This window comes from Equus asinus, chromosome 10, assembly GCF_041296235.1.
Source record: "Equus asinus isolate D_3611 breed Donkey chromosome 10, EquAss-T2T_v2, whole genome shotgun sequence".
NCBI lineage: Eukaryota > Metazoa > Chordata > Mammalia > Perissodactyla > Equidae > Equus > Equus asinus.
The window spans coordinates 102,614,816-102,642,657 of record NC_091799.1 but is presented as its reverse complement, the minus strand read 5'-3'; the positions used below and the strand labels follow the sequence as shown (position 1 = coordinate 102,642,657).

The 27,842-nt window shown below is 40.0% G+C and overlaps 1 protein-coding gene across 3 annotated transcripts in view; it reads left to right on the top strand.

Annotated features, from left to right (window-relative positions):
- ADCY2 (adenylate cyclase 2) overlaps window positions 1–27,842 on the top strand; it is a 402,902-nt gene that overhangs the window by 286,233 nt on the left and 88,827 nt on the right. For all 3 annotated transcript variants that reach the window (XM_014828435.3, XM_014828434.3, XM_014828433.3), the window contains exons 7-14: window positions 1,809–1,936; window positions 6,699–6,857; window positions 7,691–7,823; window positions 9,221–9,397; window positions 12,907–12,950; window positions 16,646–16,726; window positions 23,545–23,614; window positions 26,226–26,323. In XM_014828435.3, the coding sequence (XP_014683921.3) occupies window positions 1,809–1,936; window positions 6,699–6,857; window positions 7,691–7,823; window positions 9,221–9,397; window positions 12,907–12,950; window positions 16,646–16,726; window positions 23,545–23,614; window positions 26,226–26,323 (890 nt within the window). The remainder of the gene's footprint in view (window positions 1–1,808; window positions 1,937–6,698; window positions 6,858–7,690; window positions 7,824–9,220; window positions 9,398–12,906; window positions 12,951–16,645; window positions 16,727–23,544; window positions 23,615–26,225; window positions 26,324–27,842) is intronic.

Genomic DNA, 27,842 nt, shown 5'->3' with positions numbered 1-27,842 from the left:
AAGTCCTAGACAGAGCGATTAGGCAAGAAAAACAGACAAAAGGCATCCAGATCAGAACAGAAGAAGTAAAATTATCTCTGTTTGCAGATGACGTGAGCTTATATGTAGAAAACACTAGAGTCCATGAAATCTGTTATAACTAATAAATTCAGTAAAGTTGCGAGATACAAAGTACACCTACAAGAAAACCAATTTGTGTTTCTCTACATGCCAAAAGTGAAGTATGTCAAAAGGGAATCAAGAAAACAATTGCATTTACATCAGCATCGAAAAGAATCAAATATTTAGGAGTAAACTTAACCAAGTAGGTGAATGACTTATACACCAAAAACTATACAACAGTGATGAAAGAAATCTAAAAAGACACAAAAAAGTAGAAAGACATCCTGTGTTCATTGGTTGGAAGAATTAATATTTTTAAAATGTCCATAGTACCCAAAGCCATCTACAGATCAAGTGCAATTCCTATCAAAATCGCAATGGTGTCTTTTACAGAAGTAGAAAAACAATCCAAAATTCATACAGAACCACAAAAGACCACAAATAGTCAAAGTAATTTTGAACAAGAAAAACAAAGCTGGAGGTATCATACTTCCTAATTTCAAAATTTATTACAAGCTACAGCAATCAAAACAGTAGGATGCTGGCATAAAATAGATATATAGACCCATGGAACAGAACAGAGAGCCCAGAAATAAACTCACGCATATATGGTCGGTCAACTGATCTTTGATAAGGGTGCCAAGAATTCAGTGTTATTAATCTTACTATTTTCTAGAGTCAGAATATCTATTTAGGAAGTATGGGAGGGAAACCTTACTAAGAAGTAATTTTTTGCCTTTTTGTTACTTACGATATTGTTATCAGGAATTACTAGCATATCATCTTATAGTGCCATAGATAAGGATGAAAGTATGCAAGCTCCCTTTTAGAGAGGGAAAGAAATATACAAAATCTACAGTAAACCTTACATGTGCTTAAGAACAAAAAGATCTTATGTTCATTTTAGTGTTTCAGATTTGTTCAGTTTATACATAAGCTTGTGTTAGTGATAAGAAGAAAAAAATGTGTTTGGTACATCTTTGCTTTTGTTTTGTTTTTGTTTTTTTAGTGAGGAGTCTATAAGCTAGTTGAAAAGGTTAGAAATGGATGTAGGATGGATGCATATGAATGAAGTTAATCTCAGTGTTATAATGTAAATACAGCCCACCCAGGAATATTAATGAGTTACTCTAACTTTCTACTGAAATGGTTTAACCTAAGATCAGAATTAAGTTTTAAATTACTTGGCAATGTTGAATGGTAGCTTATTATATTGTGATGTTTATCAGAAGCTACATGTCTACTGGTAAAAATCTGCTTCGACTTTGAAATAAATGAAGAAAAATGAAGTGAGCATAGTAGAGGATGACATAAGATTCTAATTCCGGTTGAGTTCTGGTCATCATTTTCTGCCCCGAAAAATTCTGCTCTGCACAGAAAGTTTCATTTGACTGTCCATGTTTAGGATGTTTCAACCAAAGAGAATGATCTTTCCTTACCCTCCTCTGCTAGTGTTAAGTGTAAATCCTTCCAGAACTTTCCCTTTCTTCCCCTTTCCCTCATTCTTCCTGGTAAATGGGCATGTGGGTGAGGGTGGCTCATTCTTGTTGAGTAATGATGAGAAACCCAACTAGTTCTCATTTCTCTCTCCCCACAAACACTATTCAGTGTGACAGTGTTGGTGGAATGAGCACCTGATGATATTCAGTAAATCTAAATCGTTATGTAAGTGCTAACGCAACTGAAATTCTGATGTCTTCTTCCAGGAGAATGAATGCATGAGAATAAAAATTTTAGGAGACTGCTACTACTGTGTGTCTGGACTCCCTATATCTCTCCCTAACCACGCCAAAAACTGTGTGAAAATGGGACTGGATATGTGTGAAGCCATAAAGTAAGTGTACTGCTTAGCAAAATCTTTATTAACTGTTTAATAATTTTTAGTTCTAATTCTCATTCACAACTGTTTCTATTTTTCTGTCTATTGGCACTAAATACATTATTGGACGTTTAAATATCAATGTGCAGAGACCCATTTATTGGTGTCTAAGAACTCAGTCCAAAGTACGTCTTCTCTAAGTGTTTTGTACTGTTATTATTGGCCTTAGATTACAGCAAAACTGAGTTAGAAATCTATGGGAAGGGACAATTTTGTTTGTTGCAAAGGTGATTTTTAAAAAAATTTAAATGTCTTCTCTGATCTTAGGGAAAAAGTCTGTACTCGGCATCTCTCTTGAGTTCTGACAAATAACATGGCTACACACAAAGTGTAAAAAAGAAAGTTCTTTCTATCACCAGCCTGCACCTCATGTAAAAACCCAGTCCAAAATTCCTTCATCTGGTCGAAAAGCCTCAGCTCTGTGAATTTAGCATCAGTTTATATCCATAATATATGTCTTCTGCATTGTATCTATAGTTTCCTTCATTTTAATTCTAGAGAAGATTCACTTACATAGAATGTTAGCATTGCAGTTGACAAATACAAGATAAAGGAGTAAGGACAAAGTCCATTTTCATTAGCAGTACCGTAATGCATCCTTCTTTAGTAATGCCTTCGTAAAAGCCAGACTGTTCTAAGTGAGAAAAGCTCTTGTTTGTTGATTGTGTGATTGTAGGATTTTAGTTTATTGGGTTTTTTGACTGCCCATTTTTGGTCAAATGATTTTACCCTATCCTCCACATATTTTTGGTCTAAACAGGATAGGAATTTGTGCTTGATGTTCTAATTCCTTGTCTCAGGGTTAGACTAGATGGAGCTTTAAGTGAGAAAGCCGTGGATCAGGCTGTCACTGTGTTTAGCACACAGTATATGTTGGACACGTGCTGAAATGGACTAAGAGGTGTGTGGCTGGGTTCCCCAGTGCCGTCCAGGGAAGACTCACAAAGCCCACAGCCTTAGCTGAGCCCAGGAGACAGAAGTGTTCCAAATCCACTAGCTCAGTAGCAATTGCCGTGGGCCACCGTGGGACAGATGAGGGATTGGGAGGCAGATGAATAAAATGGAATCAAAGAAAGAATTGAGTGGGAGGAGTAGTCAGCAGGGCCTCAGCTTCCCAACGAAATGTATTGCCTGTGAAATAATCATGTTCTGCTTGCTTCTTCACATAGCTAAATCATTTGTCTTCTCTGAGACATGAAAAATATTTTTTTTCATTATTTCAACAGCAATTAACTATTCATGGCACTATGGGTCTAGCTGTAAGTGGGTCCAATCAGTGGAAATAATAGGTTTTCTCAAATTTGTAACCTACCCCTGGAGGCAAACTTGGTGTTTGTTTCAAACATGAGGTGAAATAGGTTCTTTTGGGGAAGGCATTTTTTCTTGATTTCCTTTTCAAATAGATGTGGGAAAGACTTTATGAAGGACAAAGTTACATGTGTCAATAACATATTAAATTAAACAATCCACCATTTAACTGAAGCTTGATTTTTGCTTTGGAATCAACTGTTTTCCAGTTCTGTTATGTTTGTGACATTCCAACATGTTTAACACCTTTTAGGAGAAAGAATCCTTACATTCTGTCCACTGGCATGTCACCAATTCATCAGTAATATCTGTTTTTTTCTGTTACTTTTTTTATTGTGGTAAAATGTATATAACAAGTATCGCCCTTTGAACCATTTGTCAGGTGCAATTCAGTGGCATTAAGTACATTCAAAATGTTGGACAACCATCATCACTATCTACTTCTAGACCCTTCTCATTATCCCAAACGGAAAATCAGTACCCATTAAGCCATAATTCCCCATTCCCCTCACCCATCACCTGGTAACCTCTGTTGTACTTTCTGACTATATAAATTTGCCCATTCTAGGTATTTCATGTAAGTGGAATCATACAATATTCGTCCTTTCATGGCTGGCTCATTTCACTTTATGGATATAATGTTTTCAGGGTTCATCCGGATCGTGGCATGTGTCAGTACTTCATCACTTCTGATGATGGAATAATATTCCATTGTATGTATTTACCACATTTTATTTATCCATTCATCATCTATGCATTGGCGATATCTTCTCAGTGGTGTTAGCAGGTTGGAGGAAACTCTCCAGAACTCTTGCTTGTATCTAAACTTAAGCTTCAAATCTTAATGGCCACATGTCCCCACGATCTGTCCTTCTTTGACCAAGGATTTCCATATTCATTCTCTATTATATATCACCTGTTCAGCTCATATACAGTTGATCAATAATAGGTTGTTTTGTTATACCCTCAATAAAAGACAGCACCTCAGCAAATTTCAGAAATTCTTTGTTCTCTCGTACAAAGAAAAACATTTTTATTCCCATTTATTGAACCAGAAAATGAGGATGAATACAGTAATTTTGATTTTTTAAGCTGATGCGGAGAAAGCATGTACTTGGTACTTGGAATTTTGGCCAGTCACCTCAGGTTTTTCCTAGGCACCAGCAACATGGGTCCAGGAACATTGGCCTGTGTCTTCCTCTCCAATTTGGACTCCCACACTTGCTCAGAGCCTCATTCCCTGTCAGGCAAGCCACCGCTACAGGAGCACTGAGTGGCAGTTTTGGAATATTCCCAATGCTTGCAGAGATTTTTTTTTTTTTCTGTCAGGAAAGTTTAAACTGTTCACAATCAAGGGAGTAATATTCAGGAGCCTGATTTTGTTAGTGATGAAGTTTCCTCTTAAACTAGAAAGTTTGTCTACTGTTGTTGCAAGCTTTAAGCAGTTATTTCAGCCTTTTTCCAAAGACCACACAGATTGCATCTACATGCATTGAAACATTTGGTCAGTCAATCCATTTGAACCCTTGATCAACTCTTTTTTTTCTAAAAAATACTCAAAGGACATGGAGATGGTTTTAAAGAGTCAAATCGTTCACCTGTCAATTCTGTCAAAATGACCAACTGTAGAGTGCTTTGTCTTCCCTCTTTATTCCCTCTCGGCTTTCTGCTGACCATATTTTGTGTGGTTGGAGCTGTTCTTCCTCAACAACATAAAATCTTAAGAACAACTATGCATTCTGTGACAAATTTTTCAGGGTCATCATCTCCCAAAGACAGAAACTCAGTAAATCCTTCAAAAATGACCTGAGTCAATTAAACTGGTCTCAAGTGTCTACACTGCACCAGGCCCTGAACCTGCTGATGGGTGTACAGACCACTTGGAAAAGGTCTGTGTCTTCGCGAGGCTGACACCCTGAGAGCAGATGTGAGCACAAACAGGGAATGCTACCTGCACTCAGGGAGGTTGGAGCACTTAGGAGGGAGGCCTACGTCAACCTGAAAGGAGAGACCAGAAAGCCTTCCTGGATGAGGTCATACCTAAGCCACAAATGGAAGAACAGTGCAAGCTGGCCAGGCGATGCCCATGCCCTGTCAGGGAAGGGAGGCTCAGGGGAGTTGGGAGCATAGAGAGGAACCCTTGAGAACAAAGGCCCAGAGGTAAGGACCACATGGTGCCCAAGCAGCTGTAAGCACTCATTGCTGATGGAGGGCAGAGTGGCCGGGACAGCTCTCCTATGTCATATTGATGCTCTGGCTCATTGTGTAGGCAGGAATGAAGAGTTTGGATGACTTGCATAGCACCAAATATGTTGTTGTCTTTTTTGTGAAAAAAAAGCAGAAAAGGACAATGGAGAGGGAGGAAGGAAAGGGAAGAGAAGGAAAGAATTTTCTATATATTTTTTTGAGGAGTCCATTTATTTTTACATCCATTTCTTTCTATCATTTTTAGCACACTTGATGTCATTTTATTTTTTAAGCATGACATCCATGCCTATGCCCTTTTGAGCCTTTTAAGGTTCACTTTACTGTAACCCACACTGGGTAACTCTCCTTGTTATGTTGCAATCAGGGTCATTGCTACCCTCCACGTTTCCTCTTGGGGTGGTTCTCTCCAGCTGACTAGGGACGCCTTCATGCATACTTCTTTTACAATAATATTTTAATTGATAAATGTATTTAGTGGCAGAAATAAATAAGCATTGCCAAGAATTGCCATTTTCCCTTAAAGAAGTTCTTCATTTATCTCTGTTAATGAGTTGGTTACAAGGTCCTAAAGTATTTTTTAAAGGATATTTTAAAAATTGGTTTGTTTTTAATGATATCTTATGCATTATTAAGGCTTTTCAAAGAGTATTATTTTTCTCTTTTTGTCAAAGAATGTGCACAGTTGAAAAGCTTTAATCTCATGGCTATTTTTTAAAACTTCTATTCAGGCTAAAGTCATTATTAAACTCACAAATAAGCCATATTGTCTCTTATCAGCAAACAAATATTCATTGGAGACATACATTGTGCTAAACATTAGAATTGCAAATGGCACCTAAGACCATTTATGACAGTACAGAGCAATGGCATGTGATGCGAGTATAAAATTCGGAGCAGGTGTCAGCACGTGATAGGTGCTTGATACGTATTGGTTGAAAAAGTAGAAGCTACAGCCAAAATGCTGTGTCATTGCTGCCAACATAGCCGGAGTGTTGGAACCTTTGGTCTAGGCTGGGAGTATCCAGAAAGGAAAACCCTTTCTCTTGGCTCAGAGCAGCAATCTTCTCCCAGAGGAGGAATTCATGACAATATTTCCAACAGTGTGAGAAATTCTGAATAATAAAATGCCTGGAAAATTGGCCAGCAGTTTCAAGAAGAAAAGAATGTTCCTAGATGGTGATGTTACTTTCCTTCTCTTTAGGAAAGTGAGGGATGCCACTGGAGTTGATATCAACATGCGCGTGGGAGTGCATTCTGGGAACGTCCTCTGCGGTGTGATTGGTCTGCAGAAGTGGCAGTACGATGTGTGGTCACATGATGTTACCTTGGCCAACCACATGGAAGCTGGAGGGGTCCCTGGGTAAGGCTGGACCTTGGACTTCTCTCTTCAGGCTGGTTACATGGTTAGGAATGAGAGGTTAGTGGGTTACTAATGGACTGCTGAGTGTTCAGTGATTTCTGTTACCTCTGTTAGTATCATTTTACTCCTGCCCAATGGCCTCTTACATTAATCAGATAAACATGAGCTCTCGAGTCTCAATTCTACCACCCCCACGACCCGTGGTCAAAGAAAATGGATATCAGATTCTAAATTACAGACTTTTACTTATTTGTAATTTTGTGAGTTGAGACCTAAGTCAAAGATTTTTTATAATGCAGGGCAGAAATGGCATTTCTCTATTACTGGTGACCTCTGAAACCGGTACTATTAAAATGAGCCAGCTGTAGCATCCATCTCTGGTTAGAAGAGCATATTTGAGACAGGACAATTTTGATTCAAGTGCTATAATTTGGAGACACATGAGAGCATGCATTGAGAAAGAAAATCTGTACTTGTATACAGGGCAACATACTTCCTAAAATGCCTTTGTCATGCATTTCAAAAAATACCCTCACACGCAAAAATTTCATATGATCAAGTTTTATTTGCTGTAATTCCCCACTCCCACCTTGCAGTTTCTCTAAGTGCAGAGAAGCTCCAAATACTGCTAGCACATGACCTCTCAGAGCATCTTTCCAAAGCAGTGGTTAATAAACTATAAACCTTAATCACAGTCAGTTTTACCAAGAACATGTAGTCTTTCCTTCATTTGGGGGAGAAGAAATTTATCTCTGAAATAACAAATACATAGACAATTTTCCTTCATGTTTATCCTTCTGTGTCTTGATTGCTGTTTTAAAACGGAATTTCAGACGTGTTCACATTTCTTCAGTCACCCTGGAGCACCTGAATGGGGCTTATAAAGTGGAGGAAGGAGATGGTGACATCAGGGACCCATATTTAAAACAGCACCTGGTGAAAACCTACTTTGTAATCAACCCCAAGGTCAGTATTGTAGAGTCTATAATTAGCCTATGCCTTCTGTGATTAAAAGGGAGGGGGAAATTACTGATATAGTAGGTGCTTTTATTCAAGAATCAGTGTAATTCTTTGCTAGTCTTTGCCTCTAAAGTTACTTTAAATGAATTTGGCAGTTTAGTTATGGAACATCATTTTGTAATAGTAAATTCATATATTTATTAAAGAAACAGTTGAAATGAATTGCCTGTTTATATGACAAGATTATTGTCTATATGACGAGGTGGTATATCTTAGTCAATGTTAATCTACGTATTGCTTAGTCGATGATGCTTCTGAAAGTCCCAGTGGGCTCAGCCTGGCCCTTGGGAAATTAAATAGAGAGAAGATTTTGCTTAGGGCTTCAGATGATAAAAGCCTAATGAGGTGAAGTAGGATGAACATATAAGAAGAAGAAAAAGAGAAATATCTAAAAGATTAACAACTAAATATCACATATACCTTTGTGTGAGTACATGTACGTGCAGACGCGTCTAACTTTGATACAATAAAGACCTCCATTGCCTGGAAGACCATCCAGACTGTTAGGAGCCATCTCTTACTCTATTCACACCACACGTCAGGCCAGAGCAAGGGACTTAGAGCTCTCACCTCTTATAACCCTTCTCAAATTCCTGCCAAGTGAATATTATTGCTGTTTACCTATTAAGAATCTGAAGCTCTGAGGGGTTATGTAACTTCCGCCAAATCACACAGCTGGTAAACGGTACAAATATCATCAAGAAAGACCTCTGAACGGTCATAACCGATATCACAAAATCAATGAGATCACGTGTGCGTGTTTACTCACAGTAGCCTCGCTCTCCCACGTTCACCTTTGGAGATGAACTTCCAACTAACTTGAGAGTTGATCTGGAGACACGTGTGACAAGCAGGAAGCAACTGTGGGGTGACGGGGCGACGGTGTGGGGAAAAGACAAAAAAAAAGTGCGTACAAAGAACACCATGTTCAGGCAAAGAACACCAAAACCCAGATAGAGTAAAGCCATCGAGCATCAGGAAAGAGCCCTGATCTCTACAGCTGTCTGTTTAGGAAAACACAACCATCAAGAAAAAGCTGAAACAGATCAGCATATTCTGTTTAAGAATTTACTTTATGAAAATGCCTGTTAAAATGGCTATTAGTTTTTCCTAAGTTTAAATCCCGGGTAAATTTTGCTGTCTAGAAAAAATCGCTCAGCTCAACCAGCTCATAACCGTGGATTCCAGGAACACTGAAGGAACGAGGGCGGGGCCCTAAAGAGGGAAGAGGTGATGCTGGGGGAATCCGCTCAGTCAGGGGAGACTTCCTGGAGGGCAGAGCAGAAAGAAGGCGCTGTGCACCTTTGGCGTGCCAGGTGTAATGCTTTGTTTCTCACCCCAAGGGAGAACGACGGAGTCCCCAGCACCTCTTCAGACCTCGCCACACCCTCGATGGAGCCAAGATGAGGGCCTCCGTCCGCATGACCCGGTACCTGGAATCCTGGGGGGCAGCCAAGCCCTTTGCTCACCTGCATCACAGAGACAGCATGACCACGGAGAACGGCAAGATCAGCACCACGGTACCGCCCCCCCCCCCCCCCCCCCCGCCCCTTTGCTTCAAACTCCTCCACCTCTGGACAGAAGCTAGGTCCCCAAAGCAAAAGGCTGGGCGTCTCCTGCCAAATTAACTGTCTGTGATTAGGCAAGCTTACCATCTCCTCCCTGGAGAGGCCCCTTGCAAACAGCTGTCAGGGTATAAATGAGTGCCAAGCCCACATTGCCGAGAGATTTAACCCAGAGAGATTTTGCCTTATAACTTTATAACCCACAACCATTTTATTTACTTGTTATTCAATTCAGTTATTAGCAACTGACTACAGTTGAAGTTTTCGGGGGGGTTCTGCTATCATGAAATAGAAAGCCTGAGCAATATCTTAATAAAAGAACACATGAAGGCATGATGCCCTTGCAGTTGAGTAGCATCAAGACTGTCTTTTCATTGCCCAGATATTCAGACTGTGTCTGCAGGAATGAACAGTCTGTTGCTGTAACTCCTTGTTTACACCACTCCAGCTTCCAACAGATAATAAAGTCTCAAAGCTCCTTATAACAGGGACACTTTCAATAAGCTGAATGGCTGAAACAGATAGAAAATAGAAAGACCCATAGGAGGGGAAAGTAAATACAGCGGAGCACTTAGAACAATCCCGATGATATTGTTAGATTTTAAAGCAATCTCCGAGTAAAATTTCATGTATGATGGCATTAACTGTCCTAGGGATGCAGTTGAGGTAAAAAACAAAATGGAATGTTACGTAATTCTCATTGGCTGATGAGAAGAAACAGATCAGATTGTCAGGTAAAAGTACCCTTTTCTAGTCTCCCTGTGCCCCTACCTCCTGTCCTCTCACAACGACACGCCCAAGCCCAACGGATCACATACTTCTTTTGACTTATTTATATCTCTTCTCTCGACTTCCCTGCTTCTTTATTCAACTAAAAAAATAAACGTGATCTGACAGAAGATCATTATCCATCAGTCACCAAGGAGGACCACCAAGACAAGTCCTAGAGGAGTTTGCATTCTATTGGGAAGAGAGAGACCATAAGTAGGAAACAAACAAGATCATTTCAGGTGCTGCTGAGGGTCACAAGGAGGATGGAAGGGAGTGATGTCTTTGGGAGTGATGGTGTGGCTATTCTGGGTGGGACAGCTGGGGAAGTCTCAGAGAAGGAGAGGAGTAAATTGGAGGAGGTGGCAGAAGAACAAATTCAGTGGCCCTAAGACAGACGTGAATTGGTGTCTTCAAGGGGCAGAGAGGAGGCTGGTGTGGCCGTAGTGTCATCACCAATAAGCAAAAGGAAGTCATCGGGTGAGACGCACTAAGATAATTGTGTGTAACTCATTCTAAGTTTAAGAAGAAGTCATTAGAGGATCCTAAGCAAGGGGAGGCTATGATATAATTAGTGCTTTGGAGGAAGGAGCAAGAGTGCAGGACTCCAAGCGAGAATGATGCCCTCTTATGCTAAGATTTAAGTAGTGGAAACAGTAAGAAGCAAATTCAGGGTTTAGTTTGGACTTAGAGCAAATAAGACTTGGTGATGGAGTGGAGATACGCAAAAATGAGGATCAAAGATCTCCACAGTTTTTTGGCTACACAACTGGAAGACTGATGAGGTCCTTAACTGAGATGACACACACCGGGAAGAAATCAGGGGATTTAAGTGGAAACATCAAGGCTTTGTTAATGGACATCTTCAAATCAATATGCCTTTTAGACATCTAAGTGCAGCTAGAAAGTCACCAGTTGGATGTGCAAATCTAGAACTCAGGGGAGAGGTCCATGCTGGAGATGTGAATGTGACAGTTGTCAGGTTTTAGATGATATGCACAGCCATGGAATTGGATGAAATCAGCAAGAAAAGAAGAGATCCAAGGAGGTTGGCCTGGCACATTTGGGACCTTGCAGCATTTAGACCTGTTGGAGGAAAAGTACCTAGGATGTTAGGATCCAGTTGCCAGAAAAAGTCAATGCTTCCATCACTCTTATGAAAAAAAAAATAACGTGGGTGATTTTGTCTCAATGTTTCATTTATTATTAGAGCTAATGGCTAATAACTATATCTCTCATTGAGATTCACACACCAGCAATTGGTTCATTGGTTGGTTGGTTGGTTCAAGAAATAAGAAACATGTAAATATTAGAACATGATTTTCTGTGATGTTTCTTATGTATATCTGTGAAAATGGTCTTACTCACTTTTCCAGGCATGTTATTGATGTTGTTGTGGTTGCTTATTTCTTACCAGTCTTTATTGTCCCATGACTTAAGAGTGACTGTCTCCCCTGTTATCTCATCATGGGACTGCAGGAAAGATTTCAGCCTGACTTTAATCTGTTGTTATGTCTTAGTGAAGATGACTTCCTCAAGAGAGAGTTGCAACTGTCTAGTGCTTGGAGCTGCAGGACGTTGTAGAAACCAGAGGACCTCTTGAACAAACTCAGTTTTCTTAACCGGCTGGTCTCAGCAGTCACAGGTGCAGAGCCTGGGGACTGCTCAGCAGCAGTGGAGGAAATCTTAAGAAAATCCCCAGGCTGTGCTTAGAACATGAAGCCCACACGACTGTTACTTTGCTGTGTCCCTTTCTCACTTTCAGAAAGATCCCATCGTCATTCTTATGAATACATTCCAGGGTCAAACAATTGTCATTGCCGCAAGTTATTTCTTTTATCTAATCCCCTATGCAGAACTCCATTGACCGATTCAACGTTGATAGGGCTGGTGAATAATGCATTATTTTACTTTATGTAACAAAACTTGGAGTTCAATTATTTTTTAAAATATCTTACCTTTCCCTAGGCTAAATACATTTCGTAATCTAACCATAGAGATAAAGCAGCAAAGAAGAGCTTTTTTGGAAACCATTTTGTTCCAACTTTTATTTTGATTTCCCCTACAAATGTATAAAAGTAAGTCTTGTGTTTTTTTAAGTCTGTTATTGAACATTTCGCAGTGGGTCCCTCACTGATAAGCCCTGACTGGTGTCTCTCATTCCTTTTAGAGAAACTATCAGCACTCCTACATTGATTTTTTTCCTTTTTGGTCAATGATTTATGATTTCATGTACTTAACCGATGGTACCATTTCTTAATGGCTTAGTTCAGAAATAAGAATTAACTACAAATTTTATGGTTCTGTTTGTGGTTTAAAGCATTTATTAAGTATTTGTCTCGTGCCAAACTACATTTTCACGTGATTGTAAGCTGTTTACAGTAACTCTAATAATGGTCCTCCGCAGGCCATTGTTTGAAATCATATCTGCAAATATCAGGATGTAAATTTTTAAAATTCAGACAATTTGGATACTTCCAACATCCAGAGTTTGTAGATTACACCGACATTCTAACTATAAACTGAGTTTTTAATCTTTTTTCACATTTATAATTAAGCTCTTTTTCTCCACTGCATAATTGTTACCTAAGTGATACTTTCCATGATAAAAGAAGAAATATGTTATACATATTTACCATTGAAACATTCTTAAAGTATGTTTTTGGCAACTAATAACCTTTTTTCTTTTTCAATAGGATGTACCAATGGGTCAGCATAATTTTCAAAATCGCACGTTAAGGTATGGTATATGTTCCACTTTCTAATTTTTAAAGGCTTATTGCTTTTTATTTATTTCTGAAAGTAATTATCCTCAATTATAGTAATTTTGAAAGCCACTTCTTCTAAAAAAGAGCAGCTGTTTGTGAAAAGCCCTATTAAATTGCTTTCAGCTTCTAAAAGTAGGATTACTGGTGGTGTTGTCATTAGAATTGAGAGGAAAAAGGAAAACACCTCCTGGTAAACACCTTAGAACTTTAAATTGCTTTCTTAAAATGCCTCTTCTTAATATTAATCTGTAGTAAAAAATCTAATCTTCTTAAAACGAATATGTTCCTTAAAATTACATTTTTTATGTTGAATTCTAAAGATAAAAGCAAGGTAAGTCCAGCCTTTCTACAGTGAAAAGAAAGGCTGCTCGGCCTGCTCAGAAAAGGAAAAAGGGGCCGGCCAAGTGGCGTAGTGCTTAAGTTCATGTGCTCCACTTTGGCGGCCCAGGGTTCGTGGGTTTGGATCCTAGGCGTGGACTTACACACTGCTCATCAAGCCATGCTGTGGCAGCATCCCTCATACAAAGTAGAGGAAGATTGGCATAGATGTGAGCCAAATATCCACAGAAGCCCTGTCGCCATCCACCGTAGGATCCCAGGCAATAATCCTTTCCCTTATCCATGTTCTGCTAGTTTTTGGGTTCAGAGTTTTACCTTCATGTTGGTTTAGGATTCAAGTATTATTGAAGATGTTCAAATAATTAACGTAAGGCCTAAAACTTGACGTAGCCTTTCTTTCCTCACACAGAAGTGAGTTTATTCTTGCAGAAAATGCATTGTATTCAGGTAAAAAAAAATGAACACAATTATTTAGCTTATCACCTGCCAAAAGAGAGCAAATAGTGCACATTATTCCAGAATCCCTCTGTCTGACTTTATTTGTTGTAATGAGCTCTAATTTGTATTTTGTGTAAAATTTGAAATTTTAACATTGTGATATGACACTTTTAGTTCTATGTTATAAGGATAATTGGATTCTTGGGCTTTTGAAGCCTTATTTTTTAAGTGACAAATGCCATACCAAAGAGAACTTAAGCAAATTTTAGGGATCCTATGTACCCCATAGCATACCTCGAGAAGGTGTGGCTCTTCAGGCCATAGACGACAGCACATCTGCCAGCAGCTGTGCACAGAAATTTCATGGACATCTTTTCACTTCATATTTGATAGCTCTTCTGTCATCTGTCTGCCCCTCCCTGCAATTCTGCTTCAAGAGTCTGTCTACTGAAATTACAGTAGGGATGCCTCATGGAGCACCACTGTTGCGTGGGCAGTGTCTTCTCACTGGATGCATACTGTCTGGAAGACGGTCATGATAAGCTATCATTTTTATCTATACAGGCATATGGGAAATCTAATTTCATCCTTACAGCGTTACTCCATGGTAGATGCTATTGCCATTATCTTAGAAGAGAGGAAACTGAAGCACAAGGGGTTGGGAGAATGTCCAGAGTCACGTGGCTGTTGGCGGTGAGGCCAGGGTTTGTGTCCAGACTCTGTGACACCAAAGCCTGCCTCCCTAATTGCCCTCCCATCCTGCCTGCCCTCCTAGGAGCCTCCTCCATATCTCTTCCTCTTTCCTCTGTGATGGTTGATCTTTGGTGGCCCTAAGGCCTCAGGGACAGGGCTCCACTTTCAAGCCAGCCTCCCTGGGCTTCCCTTGCATTTGTGTCCCTGGCTCTGTAAGCTGGCCTATGTTATAAAACTCTCTGAGCCTCCAGCCTGGCCATCGGACGATGGTGAAGCATCATCAGGGATAATGCACTGCCTCTTCCATGCCTCCTGAGAGTTAATAGCCCAGGCGTGGGGTGGGACAGCTCAGGAAGGAGCTTGGGAGAAAGAATGGAGAGGAATTGCAGAGAGGGGTTGAGGGCAGAGAGCAATGTAGAGGCCAGTGGTGGGGCCCAGAGGCAGGAACAAGGACAAGAAAGTCAAACCCCGAAAGCCTGAGGAGCAAAGCCCTGGTTGGCGGATTAAGAATTCCCGGTGGGTGGATTATTAGCCCCAAGGATATCCTCTCATTTCCATAGCAGACGTCACATAAGTACAGAGACAAGAAAACTGTCTATATGTTAATAATCGTCCAGGTAATTAGTGAGTACGAAGGATGCATGATACTCTGCATTCATTGGCTACTTCATGTGCCACATTTACTGCACTGAGTGCTGTACAGACGTGATCTAAACTAATCCTAAAACAGATTCACAAAGGCAATGCCATTGTTAGCCTTGGGCATAAGATTGAAGGATTATGTTTTCCTGTGAGCTCGAGGTACCCACAAATGTTCCTTCTTAGACTTGCTGAAACTTTTTGGAAAAGAAAGCCACCAAATAGAAGTCAAGAAACTCAAGTCTAGGTGTAAGGCTGATAAAAATGAAATGAAGGTAGCTCCTCACTGTAAATGAGAATGAGCCATGCTAGATGATGGCTAAGGTTTCCTGCTTCTTTTAGAAGAAGGATAAAAATTAATTTGCCTTCCATGTTAGCTTGGAATTTGGTATGCTTACCCTCCTAATTCAGTTGAATCCGTATCTGTAGGTGGATCACTTATTATCATTCTGTTTTTGAACCAAGACTGCCCATGGCCTGTTTAAAGAAGGCAAGACCTGAAGGCACAGACCTACAAAGGAGGATGGAATTGGCATGCCCCTTGCATGTCATTAATGACAATTCTGTGAGATTTAATTACAGATAAATGTGGCATTGTATATTTAATGCTATTGTTATCTGTATCAAGGCAATTCTGAACTCAGAAAAGCATTAATTACATTCCAAAGTAGAAGGTCTATTCAATTAGCAGTTTAACCAACCGGAAGACAGAGAAGCCAGGTGCATCCTCCACATTGGACTAGGTGACTTGCTGACGCCTAGACTCAGATGCAGGCTGGTTCAGGCCGGTTTGGCGACTGTACTGTGCTTATATTCTTTGCAGTAGATATTTAACTTTTAAAAACAGGCATTTCGATTTTCTCCTTCATGTCATTCTCAAGCTAATCGTCAAATTAACCTTGGGGAACTCACTATTATTTTGGCATAATTTATTTACAAAGCATCTTGTGTTAATGACTGAATATTATTTGCTTCCAAGACCAAGAGGTGGTCTGCAAATGTAAGTGGGGTTTTCTGTGTGTAGAGCTGTCAAACACTGAGGAACATTCAAAGACATACAATTAAGCTCTGATATGCCTCAAATAAGACTGTCATTCTGCAAATTCTTGAAAACTGACCAAGGGAAACAGGAACAAGGAATGACTGTTTTGTCAACCAAACCGCCTTTTTGCAGGGGAATTTCCAAAGCCAATGTGTTCTGTCATGAAATCAAGTTTATAAAGGCAACAAGTCAAGGGCTAATGCATCTCTTAGGACAGAAGGTTCTTTAATCTCCAGCATCAAGTATATATCTCTCAGTGCTGCTTTTGGATGCCTAGTCTAATTTCACTCCAAGTGAGTGGTAGGGCAGCATTTCACTGCACCAAAAGCTCTACTCAATTCATTCAGTCCACAGAGCGGCTATGTGGTAATAGAGAGAAGGCTGCTCATAGACTGTTGTTTCTTTTTTTCCCTCAATTAACAGAATTAAACAGAGGTTTTGGCATCCTAGAAACAAATGGGCTGCACATTTAGTTCACTAATAATTCTTACTCGTGATATTTCCTCCTTCATGTAGAACCAAGTCACAAAAGAAAAGGTTTGAAGAGGAACTAAATGAAAGGATGATTCAAGCAATTGATGGAATTAATGCACAAAAGTGAGTACTTTTAATCTTAAATTATCATTAGTCTCATATTTCAACCTCTATTGTTTCAAAATAGTCATATTTTCCCGAAGAATTTCACCACAAACTGTGTAATACTTATCATGACAAAGCCAAGTTTTCTGAGACAGATCATTCATATCATCTCAATTGTCCTTAACAGCAGCTTTTCTTAACAGTGTTTCATCTTTTTAAAAAATGTTAATTCCTGCCTGATAAATGCTCTCCAGATAAATTACTGACAAACAACATGAGATATAAACAGAGAGAAAAATTATAACAGAATGTGTTCAGTAAGTAATGCTTTTTAAAGATCAATAGAGATTCCACATGGGAAAATCTTTAAGTTATATTATCTGGTGCTATCCACTCAAAATGCATTTATTCCCCTGCAAAATCAGAGAATATGGAGGTACCTGTGTCCTAAATCCTGGAAGAGAGTCTTGAGTATTAGAATCTGAATTCATGGGGGCAGTGGGAAGAAGACCAGTTCTTTGGGGGGCAAATTGTCATTCGGTCTATGAAGCCAAGGATTGCTCTTGTAGTTTTAAATGGTCCAAGAATATGGGGGGAAAAATTAAAGAAAGTGATGGCTTTCATGGCCTGGACAGAATGAGTACATTCATCAGCCTGCAAATTCTTCTTAGGGGCATTTGTCATGGCTGAACTCATGGAGGGCAGAAGGTAAATGACTCAGTATGCTGCCTGGTACCCATTAGACACTCCATAAATGTTTGTTGAATTAAATTGTAGCGAAAACATCAATAGGTCCAAAGGAAAAGCCTTCGTGGGAAAGTTTCCATCCTTGTGGACACCTGGCTATTTATTTTTTTATCATGAAAGTTGACTTATAAAAAGCAAAAATGATTTTCACCTAGAACTCTTTGCCTCCAAAATTAAGTTACACAGCTTTACAAAATGTGTGCCCCTTCCAGATTGTTCCTTGTAGGTATTTATTTTAGAATATTTATGGGACTTGTGAAAGAATCACAAGTGTGTATGTGTGTGTGTGGTGTGTGTATGTATGGAATTGCATGTGTATACGATAAATTGTCTTGGTCAGGCTGGAGCTGCAATTCAGATACGCTGGCTCATTGAATGAACACCTGCCTGGAGCCCCTTTGAGTGCTCCCAGCAGACAGAGCCTTCCCCCATCCTAGGGCACCCCGGCACCCCACACAAATGCTCTGCTTTGCCGGCACCAGGATCAGTGTAAAGGAATCGCCTCAACTCTGCCCCGGTTGAAACCTCAACACATCACAACAGAGAAACATGATTACCTGGATTCTCCTGGCAGCTACAACCCAGGGGAAAGTCTGATTTCATAAAACGTGGGTGGAAGGATATATTCATTCAACCAGAGGAAATAGCAGTTACCACTCTGTGACCCACCAAAACAAAATACAACATCGGAAGAGAGAGGAAATCTTGTTCCTTGACAAAGTTTAGTCAACTATAATAATAACAGTAACAATGAAAAACAAAGGCATAAAATCTGCCTCAGCATGTCTTCACAAAGGACGCCCACCTTCTTAAACTACTGTGCCCACCTTTAGAAAGTTTCTATTAAAGGGGTCAGTTGAAAGTACAATCATTGGCCTTGCTTAATTTTTGTCAAAGTTGCTTCTGGATTGTCTGTCTGTATTGTGTCATTTAGTATTTGAACGCGTGTTTAGTTAGTTGAATGCATGTTTGTGTTTTAATGTAGTTTTATTCTAAAGTGGTATTTAATGTTGATATAACTGCTTATGTTGTAATCTTCCTGACGTGTTTCAGAAATCAAATAGGGGAAAATGTCAAGCTGCACTCAAAACTCAAAAGGGAGATTTTTTAAATGGAAGCTATTCTGCATGTATTTTTTAATTAGCGTCACTCCCGATGTCAGGCCCTCCTAATTAACCCCTCTTGTTCTTTGATATGATCTTCTTCTGATCTTCCTTGAATTTCCACTTGAGGATTCAACAGGGACTCCAGCCTTGATGTGCCATTCAGTTGTTTTCTGCTATTGACATAAAACAGTGATTTATATGCAGATTTTCATGTATTCGTTCATTTAGTCATTTAGCAAACATTTGTGAAAGGCTGAGCAATGTCGGCATTTGCCGAGCACCAGACTTATCAAGACGCAAGACCTCTCAAAGCCTGATGTCTAAGGGAGGGAGAAAGACATCACTGTGCACTATACAAGTGCCCTGTGAGGGCAACGGGTCAAGAGAAGAGGACAGCACAGAGGAAAGGCAGGTACATTGGACTGAAGAGTCATGAGTTTTCTGGACAAGGTGACACACAAGCTAAAACTTGGAGGAAACTAAAAGGAAGAGAAGAAGATCTTGCCTCATGGCGTGAGAACAGCACATGCCAGGGTCGGAGGTGTGCTTTTCAGTTTTCAGCACGATGGGAACACAGGCCAGGCAGGTGTCTCTCGGGGTGGAGAGGCTTGAGCAGAAGGGTCAGATTCCCTGAGAAGCACCTTGGGCTTGTGTAAAGCAGGTTATGCGGTGGGCGCCGTTGAAGTGTCCTATGCAGTGAGTGTGTGATCAATTCTGCTCTGGTGGTGTGTGGAGGACTTCTCAAGACAGGCACACCCTAAAATGAATCCTGCACAGCCAAAGCAGAGATGGCCATGCCCTCCAGCAGGCTGAAGCTCAAGGCACAGGTTTGGGAGACCTTGACTTATCTGGGTAGGCAAAGTGGGGTAGGAAAGCAGTTATGATAGCTGAGCACCAAAGAGGCTTACCAGAAACTTCTCCTGGGATCCACAGAGGTGGAAAGGGAGGCATCATGTGTGGAGGATGCCCAGGCCATTCCCTCCCCGGTGGCATTTTCCTCCTGAAGAGTTGGGCTCTCCTGTAAGTTTGATTTCAATAAACGGGTGTGCTAAAACAGTTAATCTTTAGAATGAGGAACCTCTCCTAAATTTGTTTTTTTGAAAAGGAAAAACAGAAAGAGAATGTGAAAAGTTCTAAGGGGGAGAAACATGGGCCTCTGTGGCGAAGGAAATGAGCTGGTGAGTTAATGAAAAACGTGTGATGCCAGCTTCGATCTGTGTGCATGGAGTGGAGTTAATGCACACGTGGATGACAGACAGACCAGAGGCATCTCAGACCACACTGAGAGACCACCAGTCCAGCATCATTTGTTTCAGCTGTGGCTCCATGGACCACCTTCCCCAAATGCCACAGGGTCACCCAGGGCCTGAGTGCACAGTCGCACAGTCGAGGCCACTGAAGTCTTTGGATTAACGCTGCCTGGGTAGGTGTATAAGTCAGCTCGGGCTGCCATAACAAAACACCACAGGCCAGGTGGCTTAAACGACAAAAAAGTATTTTCTTACAGTTCTGAGGGCTAAATGTCTGAGATGGGGGTGCCAGCATGGTGGGGTTCTGGTGAGAGCTCTCTCCTTGACTTGCAGACGGCTGCCTTCTTCCTGTGTGTTCACATGGCCTTTCCTCTGGGATGGTGCAGAGAAACAGGGGGAGGAGGCTCTTGGTGTCTCTTTTTATGAGGACACTAATTCTTTCAGATCAGGGTCCCCACCCATATGACTTCATTTAACTTTAGTTACTTCCTTAGAGGCCCCATCTCCAGATACAGCCACACTGGGAGGTTAGGCCTTCAACATAGGAGTTGGAGGGACACAAATATTCAATCCACAACGATGGGAAAGTGGTCTTCTCTCCATTTCAGTGTCCCCTTTGCTGAAAGAGCCTGTGATCTTACATTCCAGAATAATCCCAGGTGAGGACGTGGGTCTACTTATGTATCTCACCTCAAGTCAGGATCTTGTTTAGACTTGCCTTTATTTGGCCTGGGCCCAGGGATACAACAACATAGTGAAGATGAATAGAGAATCACTTATTGTACAGCCCAGAGTGGGGTTGACTTTCTTCTTGCCACAGACCACTTGAGTCAGGAACCATGTCAGGAGACATCTTCATTTCTCTTCTCTTCTCCCTCTCTCTCTCTCTTGTTCCAATTCCCAAAAACACTATCTGACCTTATCAGCCCACACAAATCTTTCCTATTCGAAATACCCAAATCACGTATACACGTCTTTGAGTTTTCTACAAGTCAGTAATAGGAACTGAGGCCAGCTCAGAATACAAGGAGATGGCGAGGGCTGTGGGAAAAGCATCCTCTCCTTAATTCTGAGGACAAGCTAACAAGAATTAGGCCCATCAGTTATTGCTTCAAGAAGAAGCCACAGGCCAAACCCAACTTGCTGTGGGAAAAGGAAGGCACAGCCAACAGTTGGTTGAAATTAGTCATTGCTCCAAGAATCAATCCATTGCTCATGGCTTACAAAGCTCAGTGTTAGGTGCTGGACACAAGAGAGCAAGTGTCAGTCTTGGGCCCTTCCTGTCCACCTTTGGGCCTCGGAGAGGAAACTGAAGCCTGGTCTGCGAATATGGCGGAGGAGCTGGTTTTATTTCTACTTTATAAATTTCACTCTTATTTTATTTCCAAGCTTATATCATCCAGCAGCATTTTTAAATTAGATTTTTCTTTCTCAATGTAGAAAAAACCTGTTTTTAATGTTACCTGCATGCATTATTCATAGTTTGATATTCATAACAAGTACACAGTTCTAAAAATGAATATAGTTAAAATTTATCTTACATTTTATTTTCTGCTCATTTTAATATTCACCAACCTTTGATTCCTTCAACTAGTCTCATAAAACAGCAATAACATATTTCTGCAATTAGTGCAGTAATAAGAAATACAAAAAAAAGTTTATTTCTCTGATACGTATGCTTGTGACTTTGAATCAAAAAGTATTTTTATAGTCCTCACTTTTAATGGCAATCATTCTGGAATACATTACTGACTTCCGGGCCTCGGTTTAGTCTTCTGGGATATTCAAGCTCGTCATAGTGTGTGTGCTGTGAGAGTCTTCAGAACTGTCGAGAGGTTCCGGGCACAGGGCTGTCCAAGGAGACCTGGAAATGTCCCTCCTCAGATGCGCTGATCTCCTGGGTCAACTTGTTGTTAGCCCTAATGTGAAACATCGGTCTAAATTTAGAGACCCTAATCTGAAATCAGCGGGTGGCTGCACTTGTGGATTACTGAATAAAGTGTAACAGGTCACTTGACCTGTTGTCCTGGACCCTCAAAGGCCTTCACTCTATCTTGCAAATATATCTCAGTTAGTCGAAATTCATAGACATAAGACCAAGGGGTTGGAAAAGTACTATGCTTAGAAATTCATGTGTATTGATAATTGAACAGGTGTATAAGATTTTTGGGAAATTTATGCAAAACCTAATTTTATTTCTGAAGGTATATATATATTCCCCTCCCTATATATAGATATGTAGGTGTAGCTGTGGAGGTAGATATATCATTATATACACTTGTAGATGTATACATGTGTATGCATATATATCACATATACACTCATATATATAAAATTCAGATTGTTGCTATTTTATTATAGAAATATTTATTTAAGAAAAATTAGGAAGGTAGAAATATGATTCCTCAATGTAATGACCCAAACAAGTTGGTAATATATTTTGTTGGTATTCATTTCTAAATATTTCTCTTGATGCATAGATTTCAATGTTTTCTTATGTTCTTGTACTCATGAATATAAGAATGTGTACCTTTCTGTTTCACTTAGCTTTATATAATAAATTGTGTGTTTATTTTCTTGCCAAACTGTGAGTGTATCAGGCCTATATGACCAGCTTGCTCAATCGTATGCCTGGTGTTGCTGTTTAGCTGGTGAATACATACAACATTCTGGTGAAAAGTTTGGTCCTTAAGCTCTTTCTCTATCTCAACTACTTTTTTACAACAGATTTCTAAAAATCAATCAACCTGTAAGAATGGATACCTGTGGGGCCACCAGTGGCACACCGGTTAAGTGCGCACGTTCCGCTTCGGTGGCCCAGGGTTCACTGGTTTGGATCCCGGGCGCAGACATGGCACCGCTTGGCAAGCCATGCTGTGGTAGGCGTCCCACATATAAAGTAGAGGAAGATATGCATGGATGTTAGCTCAGGGCCAGTCGTCCTCAGCGAAAAAAAGGAGGAGGATTGGTGGCAGATGTTACCTCATGGTTAATCTTCTTAAAAAAAAAAAAAAAAAAAGAAGAAGCATGGATACTTGCATATAATTTTTACTTATTTTTTAACATCTGAGATAGATATATACTTTGCACAGGTGTTTATGTTTGCATCAACACAGTATGTTAGTGGTCTGAACCAATTGCTTCTTACATTGGTGGTTTTACCCGTTTTTTGAAAACTGTATTTAAACGCAATTTTTTACCTTATAGAAATGAAAAGCATGACAATGAAAGTTATTTTCAGTAAGGGTGAAAGAAGCAAAACTTCTCGCCAGCACTTAAAGGCATGCTAAATGGTTTTGATGTCTGTGATGTGTTGCTTGCTAAAAGCTAAGAAAAGTGGTGCTTCTCCATGAACCAAAGCCTTTAGGAGATGAAGCTACCATGCGATTTCAGTAAAATGTCAGGGAATGAATTTATTGATCTCCTTGAATCCTTTTGATGAGCTAACTCCCTACTTATTTAATTTGGATAGCTTGAGTTTCAATTTTGTCTGACAGTTTGTGATGTCAAATTTTCCAAGGACTGTGGTGTGTGAGTAGGAATATTATATTTTCAGATCCTATTAACAGTCTCTAGATTACATATCCAGTTATTTGACATTGTACTTTTTAAAAAAAATATTCAATTTTGGATAATTTGCAATAAAGAAGAGCGCAAATTATTAAACAAAAGTAATTCCAGATGTTTGGTTGGAGGTCTGGTTTTATGATGTGTCTGTTCTTTTTATTTCCAGGCAATGGCTCAAGTCTGAAGATATTCAGAGAATCTCATTGCTTTTCTACAATAAAATACTAGAAAAAGAAGTAAGCTATTTTTTTTCAAAAGCAATCACTTTTTCTGAAATGTTAGTTTTTAAAAATTCCTTCGTGAAATTGCACTCTTTTTTTATATTTGACGTTTAAGCTGCCTCTAACTCTATCAGAACCCTTCCTAGCTTTTCCTGTGCTTCTCCCATGCATACACTGTTTTACCGTGTTTCTTGCTACCGAGTTTCCATCTTTGGCTGGTCACTATTCCCAGCACTCCTGGTAGTAGGTGATGTTTGCAACATGGCCAAAGGAAAAGGACATGAACTAATAACATGCTTTCTCAATGGGAAATTTTCTTCGAAAAGGTTTAAAAGAAAGCAAAATCATTTTGGATAAATTTACAGTGTTTTTTCACGAATTATTTTAACTTTTTGACAGAAATATGAGATTTACATTCAACACCTGTTTGGGAGAATTAGAAACCCTCCAATTTTACGTTTTGTTGCATTTAAATGCCTTCATATTATGACTCCTAAAGGAAGAACTATTTCAGGACAAATAAATAAGCAGACATTTGGTTTTTAATGTCAAGTTTAACATGGATTCGCTAAAATGAATTAACTAATTGCTGCAGAAACAAGAAATGTTCTTCTAGGTCAACTTTATCTCATTAGCCTTTTGTTTTGTGTCGATCTGGAAAAAGAACCAGTTAAAGGCAATTTGTGTCACCCAACCATACAATTATGGCCTTAGTTTGAACAAAAGGTACTATAATAACGGCAGCAGTCATAGCACTGGTATTAAAATTCCGTTGAGAACATTCAGTTCATTGTTTTATGGATATTGAACAGAAGTATTAAAAGTCAAAATTCCTTTCTAAATTCATCAGCGTTGCATTTTACAGTTATACGTAAATTTTCTTTTGTATTAGTGCTCAAGAAGATCCGTTGTCCACTTCTAAGTCAGCATATTGACCACAGATGGTTTATCAAGTTGATATTTGGTGTAGTTTATTATTATTATTGATCATTTTACCCTTGAATCACTTTAATAGACGCTGATGGTTCTTTATCATTTAAATGTTAAATTATTCCCTTCCTGATAGAAGTCCATTTCGTTTATTAATACCACAAGGAAATTCCTACTCATCTCTCTCCACAAAGCCCATAAGAAGGTAAAAGAGAAGAATATAATTGAATGCACAGAATGTAATCACGTTTCTCCACGTATGCTGATGTTGCCTCTTCATCAGCATGTAGTTTATCCTGGCTATTAAGTCACAAAATGCACCAAAAAAAATTCCAGTAAATAGAAGGTGATCATCATTTAAAAATGCAGCTCTTGCTGACATTCCCCACATGTACATATTTGCAGAGGCCACCTTTGAGGCACATTTTAGAGAGCTCTTCAAGGCCAGCAGGAGGGGTCAAAGGCAGCAAGACATAGAGGAAGAGAAACTTGAATAGACCACCCAGAGATCCATCATCCCACAGTAAAACCCCAGCGGCTAAAACCTGAGAAAAACGTACTAGAACCTCCTGCAACTTGGGAAACAGCCTGTGCAGATGGAGCCAATGCAACCTGCCAGCGTTGTCAATTGGTTTCAACAGCATTGCCACAAACACTTTATTTCCTTTAATTTTATTATAAAACCCTCTTTTGAGAGGCAGTGTAGCTCGTGGTTGGGAGCCTGAGCGCTCGGGAGCCAGTTCGCCTGGGTGAAGACCCTGATTTCACCACATGCTGTGTCTTCCTGAGAATGTTGATCAATCATTCTGGTCTGAAGTTCTTCCGTCTGCAAATAGGGACAATAATAGTTCCTGCCTCAGGCGGTTGTTGTGTGGATTAAATGAGTTAGTACGTGTAAAGCATTTGGAGTGCCTGGCGCCATCATTAAGGCTGGATGCCACGGAGGTCATTATCATCATTATCAGAGCAGCGTGACTGGCTCTTTTCCTGCATAACTGAAGCAGGGGCAGTCCCAGGTGGGCAGCTACACCAGTCGGTTTTGGTTCTAGATGTTATAGAAAGCCATGTGAACTCTGCTGATGGAGCCTGACAGGTGGGAAGAGAGTCCCTCAGCCAGGCCCAGGCACGCAAATGGAATGATCGCAGACCAGAGCAGGGCCTGCTGGGCTGGGTCTCGTAAACTGACTGCCCACCTCTAAGGAGCATTGAGGTAAATAATACGATAAGATACCAAAATAAATAAATGCAATAAGGAAATTGTATTTCCTCAATACTATTCAAAAGTAAACTATTATTATGTGAAAAGTCATTTGTTTTCCCCAACTAATTACAGACATTGGACCTATATGGGAACCAGAGCATCTGCACGGTCCAGTGGTCCCTTCAGGCCACTCACTCATCTTTCTGGTCAGGCGCTCTCTCTCCTTGCTGGGCTGATTCAGTTACCTGTAAATGGGTTTCCAAACAGTTTTACTCATAAAAATCGTGGTCTGTGGGAGTCACTCTTTCACAGCACATTTGGAGGGAGGAAGCACTCCCTGCCAGAGATGAACAGCCATTGTCCTTAGCTCTTTTTTTCCACAATCTACAATTTACAAGTGTGATGCATGAACTAGGTGTAGTTAGGCTGCTGGATGATTGTTTCAGCCCTTCTCTGAGAGAACTGTCACTCATGGTCTTCTTCTTCCCCCTTTAGTACCGAGCCACTGCACTGCCGGCATTCAAGTACTACGTGACTTGCGCTTGTCTCATATTCTTCTGCATCTTTATTGTGCAGATTCTGGTATTACCAAAGTAAGTACATATGATTCTGCATTGGGATTCTCACTGGGTGTGCCTTTCTACTGGAGCACAGTTATACTAAAGGATATGAGAGGATGCAAAGTTCCAAACAGAGGGGTTATGTAACATGCCCGAGGCTGGAGGGCATGAGGGGAGGTTAATTCAGGATCTGTGAAGTTAAGTGGCCCCCATGTGTCGTAGTTAGTTATAGTAATATTGCATTTTCAAAGTGGACATGTTGATTCACCCTATAGGGATTTAAAAAAAAAATAAATTTAACCTTCTTACTTTGATTTCTGTATTTCTCTGATGCTGAGTCTAAGAAATGTAGCCTCATAAACTTTACACAGAAAGGGCAGAATGGCCAGATGTTGTTTCTAATAAATAAATAATGTTATTGTATATTGAAAAGACAAAACCTACTCTGGGCACACTATACCCTCTCATCTGTTCTGATTTCATATTCTTCTCCCTCAAGTCTACTCTGTGCCGCCATCTCTGATTATTATGGGTCACTGTCTAATTTGCCCCTCCCAGGAGAGACCTGGGTACACAGGGGAGAAACTGAGTAAGCCGGATTTCACACTTTCGTGCTTTGGGATGGGTTCGTCCTACTTCCACCTGTTGGTGAAATTCCAGCGACTCTCTGATTCCTAGATTGTCTTTCTCTTGTACCTTTTTAATGAGTGCAGTATAAGTCAATTGACTTTCTTTAAAGAAACTGTTTCTTCTGATTCTATAGTCTAAAAGAAAAGAAAAAGAAAACAAAACTTTTGTTCTTCTTTCAACAATTGGGGTTATAGAAAGAAATTTTAAGATAAATTTTCGTTCCCCTTATCACTATCCATTTTGTGAAGGCCAAAGCGACCATTTCCAAACTAGTAGGATTTAGTTGTGTGTGTGCATTTAACTTCAGGAGGCATTGTGGGCAGCTTGAATTGCTGAGGCTGGATTACATTTTGTCTCATGAAAATGCTGAGCAAACTAGGAAGAAATGGTCTGCCATTCCCCCTCTGTACTCCAAAGGATGCTGTTCTGGGCAATGAGCCAATACCAAGGCATTTATAGCAGTAATGACAAGTCAAAGTATTATTCATATATGTACAATTCCAAAACTATCTGCCCCCTTTTAGAAGAGGTTCCCACTAGACTTCCCTTTTGCCCCATAAATTTGCATTGAAATGATGCCCTGGTGGAGCAAAGGAGCATTAAAAATTAAGTTCTATAGGTAAAGCAAGCAGTACCAAGGGAAATGGACCCTTATTCTTACTCTTAAGTAGATAAATTCATTAATTTTTCTACATCTTCCTATTGGATGGGCATTTTTATACTTTCTCCATCATAATTAAGACAAGATTTGTCATCTACTGGAAAGAGTTGGGAAAGGGGAAAGTGACTAGGGCATTTTAAAAGATGATGCCAAAGAAGACAAAAAGACTTCCAGGGACCAAGAAAAACATTTCATGGGATTGCACTTTTAAGAAAACATCAAGGAGATGTCTTCTCTGTCTTTGCTTTTATCTTCTTGTCT